The 16,255-nt window shown below is 50.2% G+C and overlaps 1 protein-coding gene across 1 annotated transcript in view; it reads right to left on the reverse strand.

Moving 5' to 3' along the window:
• The window catches only part of LOC140386413 (lamin-B3-like), a 161,077-nt gene extending 146,980 nt beyond the window's left edge, over positions 1 to 14,097 (reverse strand). The window contains exon 1 of the mRNA XM_072468740.1: positions 13,523 to 14,097. Coding sequence (XP_072324841.1) covers positions 13,523 to 13,953 — 431 coding nt within the window. The 5' untranslated portion in view covers positions 13,954 to 14,097. The remainder of the gene's footprint in view (positions 1 to 13,522) is intronic.
• Between the last annotated feature and the right edge of the window lie 2,158 nt (positions 14,098 to 16,255).

Consider the following 16,255-nt stretch of genomic DNA (forward strand, 5'->3'; position numbering starts at 1 on the left):
GAGCACTGTGAGAGGCTACTAAAATTTCTCAACAGGATAGATTCCTAGACTCAAGCTGAATAAGGAGAAATGCCAATTTGGCACCAAAACTCAATTTTTTAGGGGATGTCATCTCAAAAGATGGGGTGCAGCCTGATCAATCCAAAATTCAAACTTGGTCAGATGCAAACCCCAAAGGACAAGAAAACTATATTAGGAATGTTAGGTGTTGTTAACTTCATGGGAAAATTCATTCCAAATCTATCAAGTAAGACGACTGCATTAAGAAAGTTAACCAAGAAAAATGTAGAATTCATGTGGACTCCACAGCATGAAGCAGAATGGCAAGATCTGAAGTCATCTTTGATCACAGCACCAGTCCTAGTATTTTGTGACTCAACAAGAGAAACTGATGTCAGCCAAAATGGCATTGGAGCGGTATTATTCCAGAAAGCAGACAACGACTCTTGGAAACCAGTTGCATGTGCATTTCGCTCTCTGACCCAGACGGAGCAGAGATATTCTCCAATGGAAAAAGAATGTTTAGACCGAGTAACGGGCATCAAGAAATTTCACTATTATGTGTATGGACTACCACATTTTATTGTAGACACTGACCATCGTCCGCTGCTGAACATCATTAAGAAAGGTCTTAAGGACATGTCGCTACACATCCAGCGCATGATGATGAAACTGCATCGGTATGATTTTGAATTAGTTTATACACCAGGCAAAGAGTTTATCCTTGCGGATGCAATATCCAGAGCTACGGATACAAAGGCAGTTGATGTTGTGCTTACCATTGAAGCACAAGCAAATTTTATTGCTGCCATGCTACCTGTACCAGATGCTAAATTACGGTTAATCAAGGAAGAAGCTGACAAAGACGCTGCACTTCAGCAAGTGATTCAATACCTATGTGACGGGTGGCCTAAGGGCAAATGTACCAGCTATTGCATTGTAAAGGACGACCTGACAATCATCGATGGACTTCTGCTAAAAGGGGATCGAATCGTAATTCCTTCCTGTCTCAGACAGAACATTTTAGAACAAATGTATGAAGGTCATCATGGAACCGAGAAGTGTAGACGCAGAGCAAGACAATCGGTATATTGGCTGGGGGTAAATGCAGATGTGGACAATTACGTACAGGAATGTCGTGTGTGTCAGATGCATTAACTGGCACAGTGCAAACAAACCTTGGTGGAAAGTGAACTTATCACGCAACCATGGGTAAAAATCACCATGGATTTATTTTACTTCAGAGAACGTGATTACTTAATCATCGTAGACTATTATTCTAATTTTCCAGAGGTCATTACGCTATCCGACTCGACTACGCATTCAGTTGTCAGAGCAACAAAATCTGTATTTGCCAGACATGGCATACCGATTACTGTTGTCACGGATAATGGACCATGCTTTAACAGTGTGAAATGGTTAGAATTTGCTAATGAATACAATTTTGCACATGTAACATCTAGCCCACTGTATCCACAAGCCAGTGGTAAAGCTGAAAAAGGGGTTGGAATTGTGAAGCAGCTCTTTAAAAAAGCATCAGATGACGAGGAGAATTTTACATTAGCACAGTTGTCACCAGGCTTCTCTCCAGCACAATTATTAATGGGAAGAAAACTACGTACAATGTTATCAACTTTAATAGTTCCAAATGTAGATGAACAAGTCATGCAATAAAAATGCAACAACTGAAGAACAAACAAAATAAATATTACAATAAGAACTCTGAACCACTATAGCCACAGAGAAGGTGACTTTGTAAGAATTCCAATCCTGATGGTGGATGGATGGACATTGCGAAAGTATTCAATGAAGTCGCACCCAGATCATACGCGATCAGGATTGAATCTGGAAAGATTTTTCGCAGGACTAGGAGAGCATTATTGAAACTTAAACAACCTGTACAATTTACAGAATCTGCTACGACGAGTCAAAAACCTATTTTCCTACCATTGACTTTCCAAAGCTTTGTTTTCAAATGTAACACACAATTCAAATGACAATATTCTGCCTTTGAGAAGGTCTAAAAGGTATAGAAAACCTCCGATTCATTTGAATTTGTAAATACGTCGAATCCAGAACTACTTTGTACATCTTGACATGCTGTGCGATAACTTGCATAGACAATATAAAGGCATTCACCTTGTATGTAAAAAAAAAATGGAAATTTTTTTCAAAGGAAGGGGATGTGACATTATACAAATGTACAGCATGAGAAGAGTTAATGTTATGTTAAAACTAGCCATTAGAGGGAGCTAAGGGACAGTACTATAAATTGCACGGACTCTTAGATTTCTGGAAGAGTGAGCTGGAGAGGGTGGATTAGGATCATGGGGCGACTGGAGTAGAGTGCATTGCAGAGCTAGTAAGATGGAGTATAATTGTAAGTGAGTGTAGTTTAATAATATAGTTGTTTACTATAGGAATAAGTGTTAATCTCTAAAGCAAGTAGTGTAAATAAAATTGGTTTAGTTCATGAAAAGAACTTCAAGTATCTTTGTGATCACTACACTTTCCATCCTGAAGTCAACCTCACAAAGATTACCACAGGGGTGTTGATATTTAAGGCCCTACTGGCGAGCCCCTATTGGTTGGCCTCCACCTGCTCAACAAGGTAACTCATATTCTGTGAAGCCTGCGGGGAAATCAACCAGCAATTCCCCATGGTCCTCGTGAGAGTTCTATCTAACACACAACATCTTTTATTTTGATGCTGTCAGAACTATAAATATGAAGATGACGAAAACAAGCAATAAAAAAACTGTTCACTTCATATCATATACATGATAATAATCGTTATTAGTGTCACAAGTAGGCTTACATTAACACTGCAATGAAGTTACTGTGAAAATCCCCTAGACGCCACACTCGGGCGCCTGTTCGGGCACACTAAGGGAGAATTCAGAATGTTCAATTCACCTAACTAGCATTGATTTCGAGACTTGTGGGAGGAAACCGGAGCACCCGGAGGAAACCCACGCAAACACGGGGAGAATGTGCAGACTCCACACAGACAGTGACCCAAACTGGGGATCAAACCTGGGTCCCTGGCGCTGTGAAGCAACAGTGCTACTGTGCCGCCCTGGTTTGTCTAATTTACAACGTTTTTCTGCATATTGAAATTAAGTAACCCAAGTGTTATCCCTTTGTGCCTGGCAATGCTCTTGCCCTTTGGTCGGAGCCAGGGAACCTGCTGGTTACTGTTAGAGCTGAATTTTGCCATTCTCTGCGCTATTGCATGCACAATTCCTGGCAGGCTACCCTGTACAGTTAGAAGGTGACGACATATAGTGATCATAGAATTACATGGAGAAACAGGCTTTTGATGGTGCCAGTGTTTTTGCTCCACATGGGCCTCCTCCCATCTTAATTCATCACAACACTGTCAATATATCCTTCCAGTCATTTCGCCCTCGCATTTCTTGAACTTCCCTATAAATTCATCACAGCGCCAGGGATCGAGGTTCAACTCTGGCCTTAGGTGATTGTCTGTTTGGAGTATGCATGTTCTCCCCCTGTCTGCATGTGTTTCCTCCAGGTGCTCCGGTTTGCTTCCACAGTCCAATGATGTGCATGTTAGGTGGATTGGCCATGCTAAAATTGCTCCTTGGTGTCCAACGTTGTGCAGTTGGGTGGGGATAGTGGAGGAGGTGGGCCTAGGTAGGGTGCTCTTTCAGAGAGTCGGTGCAGACTCGAGGGGCACTGTAGGAATTCTATGGAATTCGATCAACTCCTTGCAGTAACAAATTCCACATTCTCACCACTCCAGCGAGGGAGGTTTCTCCTAAAATGCCGAATGGATTTATCCATAAGTGTCATATTTAATTAAGGTCCTGTAGTTTTGGACTCCCCAACAAGCGGAACAAGTTCTCTGCAACTACTGTATAGGACAGCAAAAGTATTTTAAAGATCTCCATCAGGCCACTTCTCAGTTTTTGCTGTTCGAAAGGAAAGGGCCCTGTACTGTTCAGTCGTAAAAGGATGGTGAAAGGAAAATTAGGGCCAATTAGGGACCTAAAAAAGAATTTACACTTGGAGGCTGAGGTACTAAATATTACTTTCCATCCACCTTTACCTCGGAGGTAGATGCTACCCAAGCCATGGTGACAAATGAGGGGACTCTGCCCCTAAAAGTGTTCATCATTGGTTAGGAGGAAGCTTTGACTCCACTGTCAGTACTGAAAGCTGACAAGGCACCGGGACTAGACGAGAAGCTGTAAAGATGCACTTTCACAGACTTCATCAGTGAACACAAAAGGTATTTATTAATAAGAATTGTGCAGCAGCCTCATGGCTGTAGCTCGATCCCAAAATGTCTCTGCCCAAAGAGTCTCTCTCACCATGGGGGTGATACCACACTCTGAGTCCTGATTGGTCACACAGGCCATGTGACCCTTACTCTGCTGTGTTGCCCTTAAAGGGACGGTCATCACATCCCTCCCTCTTTAAATCCTTCATACTCCTTCAATAACGAATTTACCCAGTCCTAAATACTAACTAAACATTATATACACAATTTGGACAATTATAAATCAAGTCTTTGAGGGGGTTTTCTGTTCCTTGTAGAGTAGTGTAATTCTGTTGCTGAGATGCTTCCACAGGATTGATGTTAACAGGAACTGCAATAACAGGTATCTTTTCTGGCACAGGAGAGTCATCACAATATGTTTCCATGATGATTTCCTTTGTTGCTAACAGATTGATCAGGTACTTTGTTGCTTTTCAGTTTGGAGAAATTTCTTGATGGCTGCAGGAGCATCTCTCTGCTCCTCAGGTGGGCCATCTGTTTACGAACGATCCATCCCTTTACCTCCACTTGGTATGAAAAGTGTCCAGTCTTAGAGACAATAACTTGGGGGATCCAACTTGATCTACTGACAAATTTTCTCACATATATGGCTTCATTTATGTATATTAATGAGCAATCCCCAGGAACAATGAGCAACATTTAGACACACAAAGCAAAACCAGATTCTTCGGCGCCAGCAGAAGCCGACACAAAAGGAGGTGAACGACCACCTCAGGACCACACATCGATCAGGGAACCGCTCCAGCATTGGAGAAAATCGAACCAAGTGATTGGGACAAAGTCCAATCACTTGGAACCATGTACAGGGTCCGCCCCGAAAGGCGGGAAGCCCCTGGGGACTATAAGAATTAAGCCCCAAGTTCAAATTGTTCTTCTTGACCGGGTCACTCAGCAACGCGAACCAACTCTTGACAGTGACCGGTTCAGCTGCCGCCGATATCCAGTAAGTCGTACTTCAACGATCGCTACGAGATAGGCGCTCCTAGCTACCAATCTGTAGCAACTTCGAATCCCGCAGGCTCAGAACCCGAACGAAAGGCCATTCGTTTCCCTGACCTGGTGGGCCAGTTCCAAGTTAAGTATTGGCCTGTTAGCTGTAGAAGTAGCTTAGACGTAGAATTTGTACATGAGTAGTGATTACTGTGTATAATAAATGTGCTTTGATTTAAATCTTACTAAGCGGTGTATTGGATTATTGATCATTCCTCGGACTTGAACCACATGGCGGTATCATAAAGATGCCTGGCGACTCAAGAGCAAAGGTGATAAAACAGAGCAATTAAACTACCGCAAAAGTTAGCAACATTTATTTGGCGACATCCTGACGGGACCCGATCTACAAGTGGAAAACCACTCCGGGAGAACCCAGATTTTGAATTAGAGATCCAATTGGAAACAGAAAACCACAAGTGTTCAAGCAGTTCTGATCAATACTCATAATTCGGAAGTGTGTGTATGCATGCGTAATAACAGGGCGATAAGGTAAAACTGATAGATTTTTTGTTGCGACAAAACTGTCGGAAGTTTGTATTTCGGAAAGTAGTGCAAGCCGTACCCGTATTTACAGCACCGCCTTAATACCCCTGTCCCAAATTTGAAGAGCAGCATTCGGATTAAAACCCCTGTCCCAAATTTGAAGAGCAGCATTCGGATTAATACCCCTGTCCCAAAATTGAAGAGCAGCATTCGGATAGGAAAGATGGCAATGCAGGCAATGCAGCGCCTAATGAACCCAGAGGAATTTGCGGTCGCAGCGACCAGCAGCAGTAGAGTGGGACAATGTCCCATTTGGGAGGAAGAAATCAGGAAATATCTCAAAGGGAAAGGATGGCCCCTTTGGAATGAATTCTGTGACAACGAGGAATCAGGTCCCGGGAGTATAGGAAATACTTGGTGGGAGAACCTGAGCGAGATCCACAAAAAGAGCTGAGGGAAAGCTCGCAAGCCGATGGTAATCGTGTCCTGCTTGGCACAATTGCGAGGCACAGAGGAGGTCGTTAGGACGCTCCGGAAAGAAGTTGAGGGCATACATCGAATGAGTAAGGTCGATGTAAGTGAGGTAGAAAAGGAGAATTTAGAATTGAGAAGGAAGTTGGCAGCAAAAGATGTAGAGGTGGAGGATGCCAAAAGGGCACACCAGTCTTGTCTGGCGCACTTAAGCAGCTTCCAGTCTCAATACGAAAAGGCCTATCAGGACACGCAATGTGCAGTCCTGGTACGAGAAGAAACGGAAAAACAGGTAGAGGCATTACAGAAACAGTGTAGTGACCTCAAGGCAGCATTAAGAGCAGATAGTTCAAGCTCCAATGAATCCAGTAACCGCACAGCCACATTGGACGATGCGGAATTTCTATACTTCACCCCCTTAACAGTGACCCAATTACGGGACGCGTGCGATAAGGTCACACCGTTCCTCCCCCCTTCAGACCCCCACCATTTCTTTGCCACTTTCAAGCATCAGGCGCACATGTACGGCCTGGATGAGCGAGAGCATGTAAAGCTCACAGTTTTTAGTTTAGATCCTTCAGTAGCAGCAGCCCTTCCCAACCCACAGAATGTAGGAGGAGGCACCCTTGCCGAAATGCATACCACGATCCTGGATGCGATCGGGTATAACCGGGGTGACCCCGTAGATGGCCTCAACAAATGTAGGCAAAAGAAATCCGAGCACCCCACAGGGTTTGCTGGACGCCTGTGGATTCACTTTGCAGCAGTCTATGGAGACTTAGACCGTGCTCCTTTGTCACCAGACAACATGGCCAAATGGACCCGCATCCTTATCTCCCATGCCACCGAAACAGAACAGAAAGCTTGCACGAGTTATGATCCCTCAGAGGAGGCCCATAACGAGAAGTGGGTAGTGAAAAGATTGTCCCGCGCTTGGGAGCAATCTGTTCAAAGTAAGCTCGCAGTTAAGAATACCGAAGAAAAGCAGGCCGGCGCAGATATGCAGGCAGTAAAAACACACCACAACCCCGCATGGGTGAATGAGGGAAAGAACAGCCCCCCACCCAAGTCACAGGAGTGTTACACTGCGGACAGTTGGGACACTTCGCAAGACAGTGCAATGCCCCTAAAATGCCACAGAGAGCTCAGCAGACGGGCACTCTACTCTGAGTAAGAAAAAGACAGAGCCCATTCATAGCGTTAGCGCCCGTTCAGATCAGACGGACTTGACCGGAACGGACTGACGGTGTACTGACACCCTTTGGGATAGGTCCGGACAACCGGTAGTTGCAGCAAATATTCGGGGACAGCCCATCGAATTTCTCTGGGACACAGGAGGGTCCCGCACCACAATAAATTCCTCCACCCTGTTTCAAAAAGACACGTGGCCCACTACAGCCACTATCACCCTCAGCGGCTTTACAGGCCACTCACAGCAGGGACACATCACAGCCCCTGTACCCATTCAAATCGGTACCATCACCACCAAGCACCCCGTAGTTTTAGTTGACCTGGGCAGCATTCGCGACCTAGAACAGGGCAGCAATCGCGACCCACAAGCACGACTGTGGACGGATGACTGGCTCCGTACAAATAACAGGACCTGACCCTAGACCCCAAAAACAGTATGGATTTCCCCAAGAGGCAGAGGGAGAAATTTCCAAGGTAATAGAAAGCTTATTATAGCAGGGCGTACTTAGATCAGTAGCCTCCACTAATAATGCCCCGGTTTGGCCAGTGAGAAAGCCCGATGGATCATGGCGACTGACCATCGATTACCGGGAACTCAACAAAATCACCCCAGCAGCAGCCCCCACAGTAGCAACAAGTCCCGAGACCATGCTCAAGCAGGGACTCAATTTCCGATTCTCTACGGTTTTGGATGTCAGTAATGGATTCTGGTCCATTCCATTGGCAAAGGTGTGCCAGTACAAATTTGCCTTCACCTTTAAAGCACAGCAGTACACGTGGACATTCCTGCCACAAGGCTTCCACAAACCCCCTCCATTTTCCACCGACAGCTGGCAAATGGTTTAGCCGAATTCTCTCGCCCCGAATGTCTCGTTCAGTACGTAGATGACCTACTACTGCAGACAGACACCAAGGAAGAGCACATTGAGCTTCTGTCTGAACTCCTGGAACTCTTACACTCAATTGGTTGTAAAGCCAACCCCAAAAAGGCCCAGAATTTGGAAGAAAAAGTGATGTATTTGGGAACAATTATCACACATGGTAAACGCGAGATCGAGCACAACAGGATTGACTTGATTGCTAAATTGCCCCTTCCCCAGAACGTTTCAGCCCTCCGGTCGTTTTTAGGACTGGTTGGCTACTGCCGAAACCACATTGACGGTTTCGCCAGCAAGGCAGCACCTCTCTCAGACCTCCTAAATAAAGGAGCCCCCTGGGAATGGCTTCCGCAGTATACGGATGCTGTGGACTCTTTAAAACAGGCACTCATAGCAGCCCCCGCACTACAAGTTCCAGACCCGCTTTCCCCTTACGCCATAGAGGTAGCGACCACAGCCCGCACCCTTTCGGCCGTGCTCCTGCAGGAACGGCACGAACAGTTAAGGCCCGTAGCTTACGTCTCCAGAATTTTAGATGCTGTGGAGCAGGGATTTTCAGCCTGTGAGAGGCACCTGCTCGCAGTATTTTGGGCAGTACAGTATTTTTCAAATATTACCGGACTGAACCCCATTACAATTCTCACCGAACACACCCCCACCTAACCTTTACTGGACGGACGACTCAAGGACGGTACAGTAAGCCAGATTAGAGCAGCGAGATGGACCTTTCTCTTGCAGGGACGGGACATCACTGTTAAAAGGACAAAGTCGCACAACTTTTTAGCCGACAACTTACAGTACCCTGGAACCCCCCATGAATGCGAAATTATCTCTCCACACCACGCCCCAGGCCCCTTTATCGCTAAAACACCCCCCAGAAAGATAGGTAGTTCAACACAGAGCCCCCAGCACACGGACACTTGTGAGCCCATAAAGATCTATGTGGATGGATCTTCCACAGTCTTGGATGGGAAGCGCATAACAGGTTGCGGTATATATGTCGAACACGCGCAGGGACGCGCCCTTGACGAAATATCGTTAAAACTTCCAGGCCACTTAGGCGCGCAGGGAGCAGAGCTCGCGGCCATCGCATATATAGTGGAACACCCAGATTCCTTCCCCAGCCCAGCAGACATATACTCGGACAGCCTCGATGTCTGCAACAGCCTCACGGAATTTCTGCCCCTGTGGAAAGCAAGAGGATTTGTTTCCGCAGATGGAAAACCCCTCCCCTCAGCCCCATTGCTCCATTATATTTTAGAAAGAGCCCAGAACAGGACTTTTGGGATAATCAAAGTCTGCAGTCACCATCGTTCCTCCCCCCCTGGAGATGTGAAAGCCGACGCACTGGCTAAAGCAGGTTCCAGGCGTGGACATTTTTGGACACCCCCCGAAAGCGCACCAGTGAGTGCAGTTCAGGTCTCACAGACAAAGATCGAGGATCTAGTGGAGGCCCAGAAGCAGGACAGCAATCTCAGGGAGATTGTAAATAGGAAAATATCCAGCACCCTATGAGAGGTTCAAAAATGCACTGACCACACATGACGGTGTGGTGTTAAAAGACACCCTTTATGTGGTTCCTGAACAGGACAGGAATCAACTGATTTGTTTGTTCCATGACGGTCATGGACATCAGGGAATCGATCCCACTACAGCCCATCTCAAGCAGCTTTGTTGGTGGCCGAATTTAAAGGAAGATGTAAACCATTACATCGAGAATTGTCTTATCTGTGCCCAGAATAATCCGGACAGATATGCCAAAAAGGCTCAACTCAGCCACACCCGACCCGTTAATGGCCCCTGGACTAACCTCCAGATTGATTTTATAGGACTATTGCCCCCTTGCAGGAATGGCTATAAATATGTACTTGTGGTAATTGACACATTTACGAAATGGGTGGAAGCATTCCCAGCCTGCACAAACACTGCAAAAACCACAGCCAAGATTTTGACCCACCACATCTTTACAAGATGGGGACTCCCCCGCAGCATTGAATCAGACCAAGGTTCCCATTTTACGGGATGTGTCATGCAGAACGTCCTCACGATATTTGGCATCACCCAAAAATTCCACATAGCATACTACCCACAGTCGAGTGGTATCGTGGAGCGCATGAATCGGACCCTAAAATCCACCCTCATAAAGATGGTCCAGCAGAACAACACCATTTGGGACTCAGTCCTCCCTTTTGCGCTGATATTTTTGCGTAACACAATTTCTACTTCCACAGGTTACACCCCACACACCCTCATGACCGGATGCCCCATGAAAGGCGCAGAATATTTGTTAGGTTTAGACTTGACCAGCCCCGAAGTGACGGCCCTCACACACGAGAAAGCAGTACAGCAATTAGTTGCAAATGTTAAAACGGCTCAGCTAGCAGCCGCAGTAAAATTGGGCACCAGAAAGAAACAGAGCAAGGCTTGTTTCGACAAGTTAGTGCATGCGACTGAGTACAGAATAGGACAGCAAGTTATGCTCTCTGTATATAACCCCAGCACATTCCTGTCACCAAAATACTTGGGTCCGTACTCCATTGCGGATAAAGTAAGCCCTTCCGTGTGAAAATAAAGTACCGCAACGGTAAGACTGCGTGGTTCCATATCAACCAGCTGAAGGCATATGGAACACAGTCGAACCACGCACACCACGTCATGCTCGACGCAGCACACCACACCCCGCCCACTGCCAACGTAACCCTACCAGCCCCCAACACGCCCAGCCACAGACTCAACCTCGACTCCACCCCCTAAATATACACTCCGCCCAGGAACGCCCACAGACTGCAGCAGCAGAGACAGTGACTGTGACTCGGACGATAGCCACAGCACGCCTCCCTACTATCCTCATGCAACAGGCCCCACACCCTGCGACTCTGACTACGATCCGAGTGATCCCTTCCTGATCACTTTCCTAAATAAACCCCACCACCGACCACCGAACTACACTGACGACCCCAATTTTGTCCCCAAACAGCTGGACACCAACTATTGGCACCAAGATAACTCTTTCCGACTCGTCCGCAATGACGAGAGCGACCCCACCTCACACCATGCAGCCCTTTCAGCCCTGATACACTCAAGATTTTGGCACCCGGGAGAAGATGACGACCTTGGGTCTGACTCCCAAACCGTGAACCCCTTTGCGACCCTGTTCGCAACCGAGAACTGAGGTGTCCAGATGATGTTGTAACGGAACCGCTTGGGAGAAGTGGTGTCCTTTCTGATGGAACCTGCAGAATGTTTTATGTTGTTTGTAAGTTTGTTAAATGTTGTATGCCCGACAGCAGAATTTTTTTCTCACTGCCCCACGCCTATTCGGCCGAAACCTCTGAGGACTTGTCTGCAGAGACTGGTTAAGGAACCAGACGTCCGTTCGTAACTGCCCTTCTGGTTCGAAGATAGAACCAGCAGGGGGATGGGACGAGGGGGGGAACAGAGGGATGGGACGAGGGGGGGAATAGAGGGATGGGACGAGGGGGGGAATAGAGGGATGGGACGAGGGGGGGAATAGAGGGATGGGACGAGGGGGGAATAGAGGGATGGGACGAGGGGGGGGATAGAGGGATGGGACGAGGGGGGGGGAATAGGGGGATGGGACGATGGGGGGATGGGACGAGGGGGGGGTGGAATGGGGAAATGGGGCACGAGGGGATGGAATGGGGAAATGGGGCAGGGGGGGATGGGGGGTTTGGACGAGGGATGGGATGGGGAGATGGGGCGAGGGGAGGGATGGGGAGAGGGAGAGGGCGGGATGGGGCAATGGGGAGGGGGGGATGGGGAGAGGGGGGATGTGGCGATGGAGGGATGGGGCAGGGGGATGCGGGGAGAGGGGAGATGGGACGATTGGGGGATGGGGTGGGAGGGATGGGGAGAGGGGGGGATGGGGCGATTGGGGGGGTGGGGTGGGATGGGGAGAGGGGGGGATGGGGTGGGTGGGATGGGAGGGGGGTGGGGCAATGGGGCGAGGGGGGTTTGGGGGATGGGGCAAGGGGGGGTGGGGCGAGGGGGGGTTTGGGAGATGGGGCGAGGGGGGGATTGGGGGATGGGGCGAGGGGGGTTTGGGGATGGGGCTAGGGGGATGGGGCGAGGGGGTTAGGAGGATGGGGCGAGGAGGGGGTAGGGGCGAGGGGGGGTAGGGGGATGGGGCAAGGGGGGTGGGGGGATGGGGCAAGGGGGAGATTGGGGGATGGGGCAAGGGGGGGATTGGGGGATGGGGCTAGGGGGATGGGGTGAGGGGGGTAGGGGGATGGGGTGAGGAGGGGGTAGGGGATGGGGGCGAGGAGGGGGGTAGGGGGATGGGGCGAGGAGGGGGTAAGGGGATGAGGCGAGGGGGGTAGGGGAATGGGGCGAGGGGGGTAGGGGATGGGGCGAGGGGGGGTAGGGGGATGGGGCGAGGGGAGGTAGGGGGATGGGGCGAGGGGGGTAGGGGATGGGGCGAGGGGGGTAGGGGATGGGGCGAGGGGGGTAGGGGATGGGGCGAGGGGGGTAGGGGATGGGGCGAGGGGGGTAGGGGATGGGGTGAGGGGGTAGCGGGATGGGGCGAGGAGGGGAGTTGGGGCGAGGGGGGTAGGGGATGGGGCGAGGGGGGTAGGGGATGGGGCAGGGGGATGGAGCGAGGAGGGGGTTAGGGGGATGGGGCGAGGAGGGGGTAGGGGGATGGGGCGAGGGAGGGGTTAGGGGGATGGGGCGAGGGGGGTAGGGGGATGGGGCGAGGGGGGTAGGGGGATGGGGCGAGGGGGGGTAGGGGAATGGAGCGGGGGGTAGGGGGATGGGGCGGGGGGGTAGGGGGATGGGGCGAGGGGGGGGTAGGGGGATGGGGCGAGGGGGGGTAGGGGGATGGGGCGAGGGGGGGGGGTAGGGGGATGGGGCGAGGGGGGGGTAGGGGATGGGGCAAGGGGGGTAGGGGGATGGGGCGAGGGGGGTAGGGGGATGGGACGAGGGGGCTAGGGGGATGGGGCGAGGGGGTAGGGGGATGGGGCGAGGGGGGTACGGGATGGGGGTGAGGGGGGGAAGTGGTTGGGGCGGGGGGGGTAGGGGTTGGGGCGAGGGGGGGTAGGGGGGATGGGGCGAGGAGGGGATGGGGCGAGGGGGGGGATAAGGGCTTGGGGGGGGATAGGGGAATGGGCGAGGGGTGTAATGGGGGTGGAGCGAGGGGGGGGGGGGGTACTTAGGGACCTGGTTGCACTGTCTTCCTCACCTCTCATCTAAGTGGCGGTGCTCCTCGGTGACTGTGCCCAGCTCCACCTGCAGTCGAGCCCGCTGGTTGGCCGTGCTGTCCAGCAGCCCTCTTGCGTCGGCCAGCTCGCTCTCGAAGAGGGAGCGGGTGACCCGGGAGCTGGAGATAACCGCCTCCCGCGAGTCTGCCAGCGTCTGCACCAGCCGCTGGTTCTCCTCCTCCAGGCAGCGGATCCGCTCGATGTAGGTGGCCAGGCGGTCGTTGAGCCGCTGCAGCTCCTCCTTCTCCTGCAGGCGGGTGAAGTACATATGGCTCGGATTCCCCGGCCGGCGCGGCGGGGTGGAGGAGCCTCTCCGAGACATGAGTCCCTTTACCGGGCTCTGCCCAGTCGCCCCAGCCCGGGGAGAAAGTTGGGGGGGCGGTGAGTTCTGCAGCTCCCTTTCCGCTGGCATGGAATGTCTCCAGACAAGTGGCTGGTCTCTGTCCGGGAATAAAAATCAGGAATTGCAACTTCCACCAAAGGCCATCATTGCGCCTCAATCTGGGACTGGGGACATGTTGCTGCCTCAGAGGAAGTGCGAAATGAGTAAGGTGCCATTGGGTAGGTTTTATATTGTGTCTCATGGGTTTTATTGCTCCCAGACCGTTTCCATAGCGGCACCTTTTTTATTTAATGTACTATTTCTAACGTGCTGGCACTCTGCTGCCTTGTTGAAAGATAGTAAGAAGTCTTACACCAGGTTAAAGTGCAACAGGTTTGTTTCGATTTCACTACAAACCTGTTGGAATTTAACCTGGTGTTGTAAGACTTCTTACAGTGCTCACCCCAGTCCAACGCCAGCATCTCCACATCATTGTTGAAAGATGGCCAAGTTCAGGGAAACAGCCCACGTGGTTTAAACCCCTCATCATTTTGGGCCAGCACGTGTTTATTTTTGGGAGTCTGACTATTCCTGACACAAGCAGTCACCAGCAGTATAATAATAAAGATTATAATAATCTTTATTGTCACAAGTGGACTTACATTAACACTGCAATAAAGTTGCTTACTGTGTAAAGCCCCCAGTCAGCACACTCCAGCGCCTGTTCGGGTACAAAGAGGGAGAATTCAGAATAGTAGCACGTCTTTCGGGACTTGTGAGAGGACACCGGAGCGCCCGGAGGAAACCCACGCAGACACGGGGTGAACGTGCAGACTCTGCACAGACAGTGACCCAAAACGGGAATCAAACCTGGGATCCTGGTGCGGTCAAACAACAGTGCTAACCACTGTGCTACCGTGCCGCAGTAAAACTCCACAGGTGCCACCCGCCCCCCCCCCCCCCCCCCTGAGGAGGCAGTCACGTTCTGCATTCCTGCCCTCACCAAACTTATCAGGAGACACATGGACTCTCTTCATCCTTTTTTTAAAAAATGTTTTTATTGGGTTTTATACATGGTATACTTACAAATGTACACACTGAGAAACCAAAAAGAAATAAGATAAACTAAAAACAAAGGGAGAAAAAAAAACAGAGGAAGTGTATACATATATATACAAATGTATATGTTCCTTCTCTGCTGGTCCTTTTTGACTTCCTCTGTCAGGCTGATCAGGTTCCACATGTGAACCCCGTCCAGTCATGAGCGATTTGGATCCCCAGGTAGCGGAATTTGTGTTGGGCTTGTTTAAATGGCAGTCCCAGCAGTACTGCCCCTCCCCCTTGCGGGTTCACCGGGAAGATCTTGCTTTTGCTCATGTTGAGTTTGTAGCCCGAGAAGGCACCAAACTCTTTCAGGAGCACAATGATTCCTTCCATGCTGCTTTGTGGGTCTGAGACGTAGAGGAGCAGGTCATCCGCATAGAGCGAGACTGCTTCCCCTTTGGATCCCCCTCCAGTTCTTTGCTGTTCTGAGTGCGATCGCTAGTGGTTCGATCGCCAGAGCAAACTGCAGTGAGCACAGCGGGCATCCTTGCCTGGTGCCCCTGTGCAGCTGGAAGTACTGGGAGCTGGTGTTGTTTGTCAGTACGCTCGCTATGGGAACATTGTATAGGAGCTTCATCCAGGAGGTGCACCCTGTTCCAAGCCCGAACCGCTCTAGTACCTCTATGAGGTACTTCCACTCGACTCTGTTGAAGGTCCTTACTGCATCTAGGAAGACGATCACCTTCGGTGTTCTCTTCCCGGATGGGGTCATGATCACGTTCAGCAGGTGTCTGATGGTCAATGTTAGCTGTCTACCATTGACAAAGCCCGTTTGGTCCTCTGCGAACACCTCTGGAATGCGGTTCTGCAGCCTTTTGGCTAGGATCTTGGTCAGTATTTTGGCATCTACGTTTAGTAATGAGATGGGTCTGTATGATCCACATTCCACTGAGTCTTTGTCTTTCTTAGGTATTAGCGAGATTGAGGCCTGTGCTAGTGTAGGTGGCAGTGTGCCCCATGCCAGCGAACATCTCTCACAGGTGCGGGGCCAGTGTTGTCGCAACATTTTTGTAGAAGTCTGCCGGGAACCCATCTGGTCCCGGCGCCTTCCCCGCCTGCATAAAGCTAATACTCTCCATGATCTCTCCCAGTTCGAGCAGTGCTTCCAGGCCCCATTTTCTGTCCTCCCCCAGAACTGGCGTGTCCAGTCCGTCAAGGAACTGTTTCATCCCCGGGTCCCATGGTTGGGGTTCTGAGGTGTACAGCCCCCGGTAAAAGGCCTTGAAGGTTTTGTTAATCTTGTCTGCGTCTGTTTCCAATGTACCTCTGCTCTCTCTAATTTGCACGA

This window comes from Scyliorhinus torazame, chromosome 12 (assembly GCF_047496885.1).
Source record: "Scyliorhinus torazame isolate Kashiwa2021f chromosome 12, sScyTor2.1, whole genome shotgun sequence".
NCBI classification, from domain to species: Eukaryota; Metazoa; Chordata; class Chondrichthyes; order Carcharhiniformes; family Scyliorhinidae; genus Scyliorhinus; species Scyliorhinus torazame.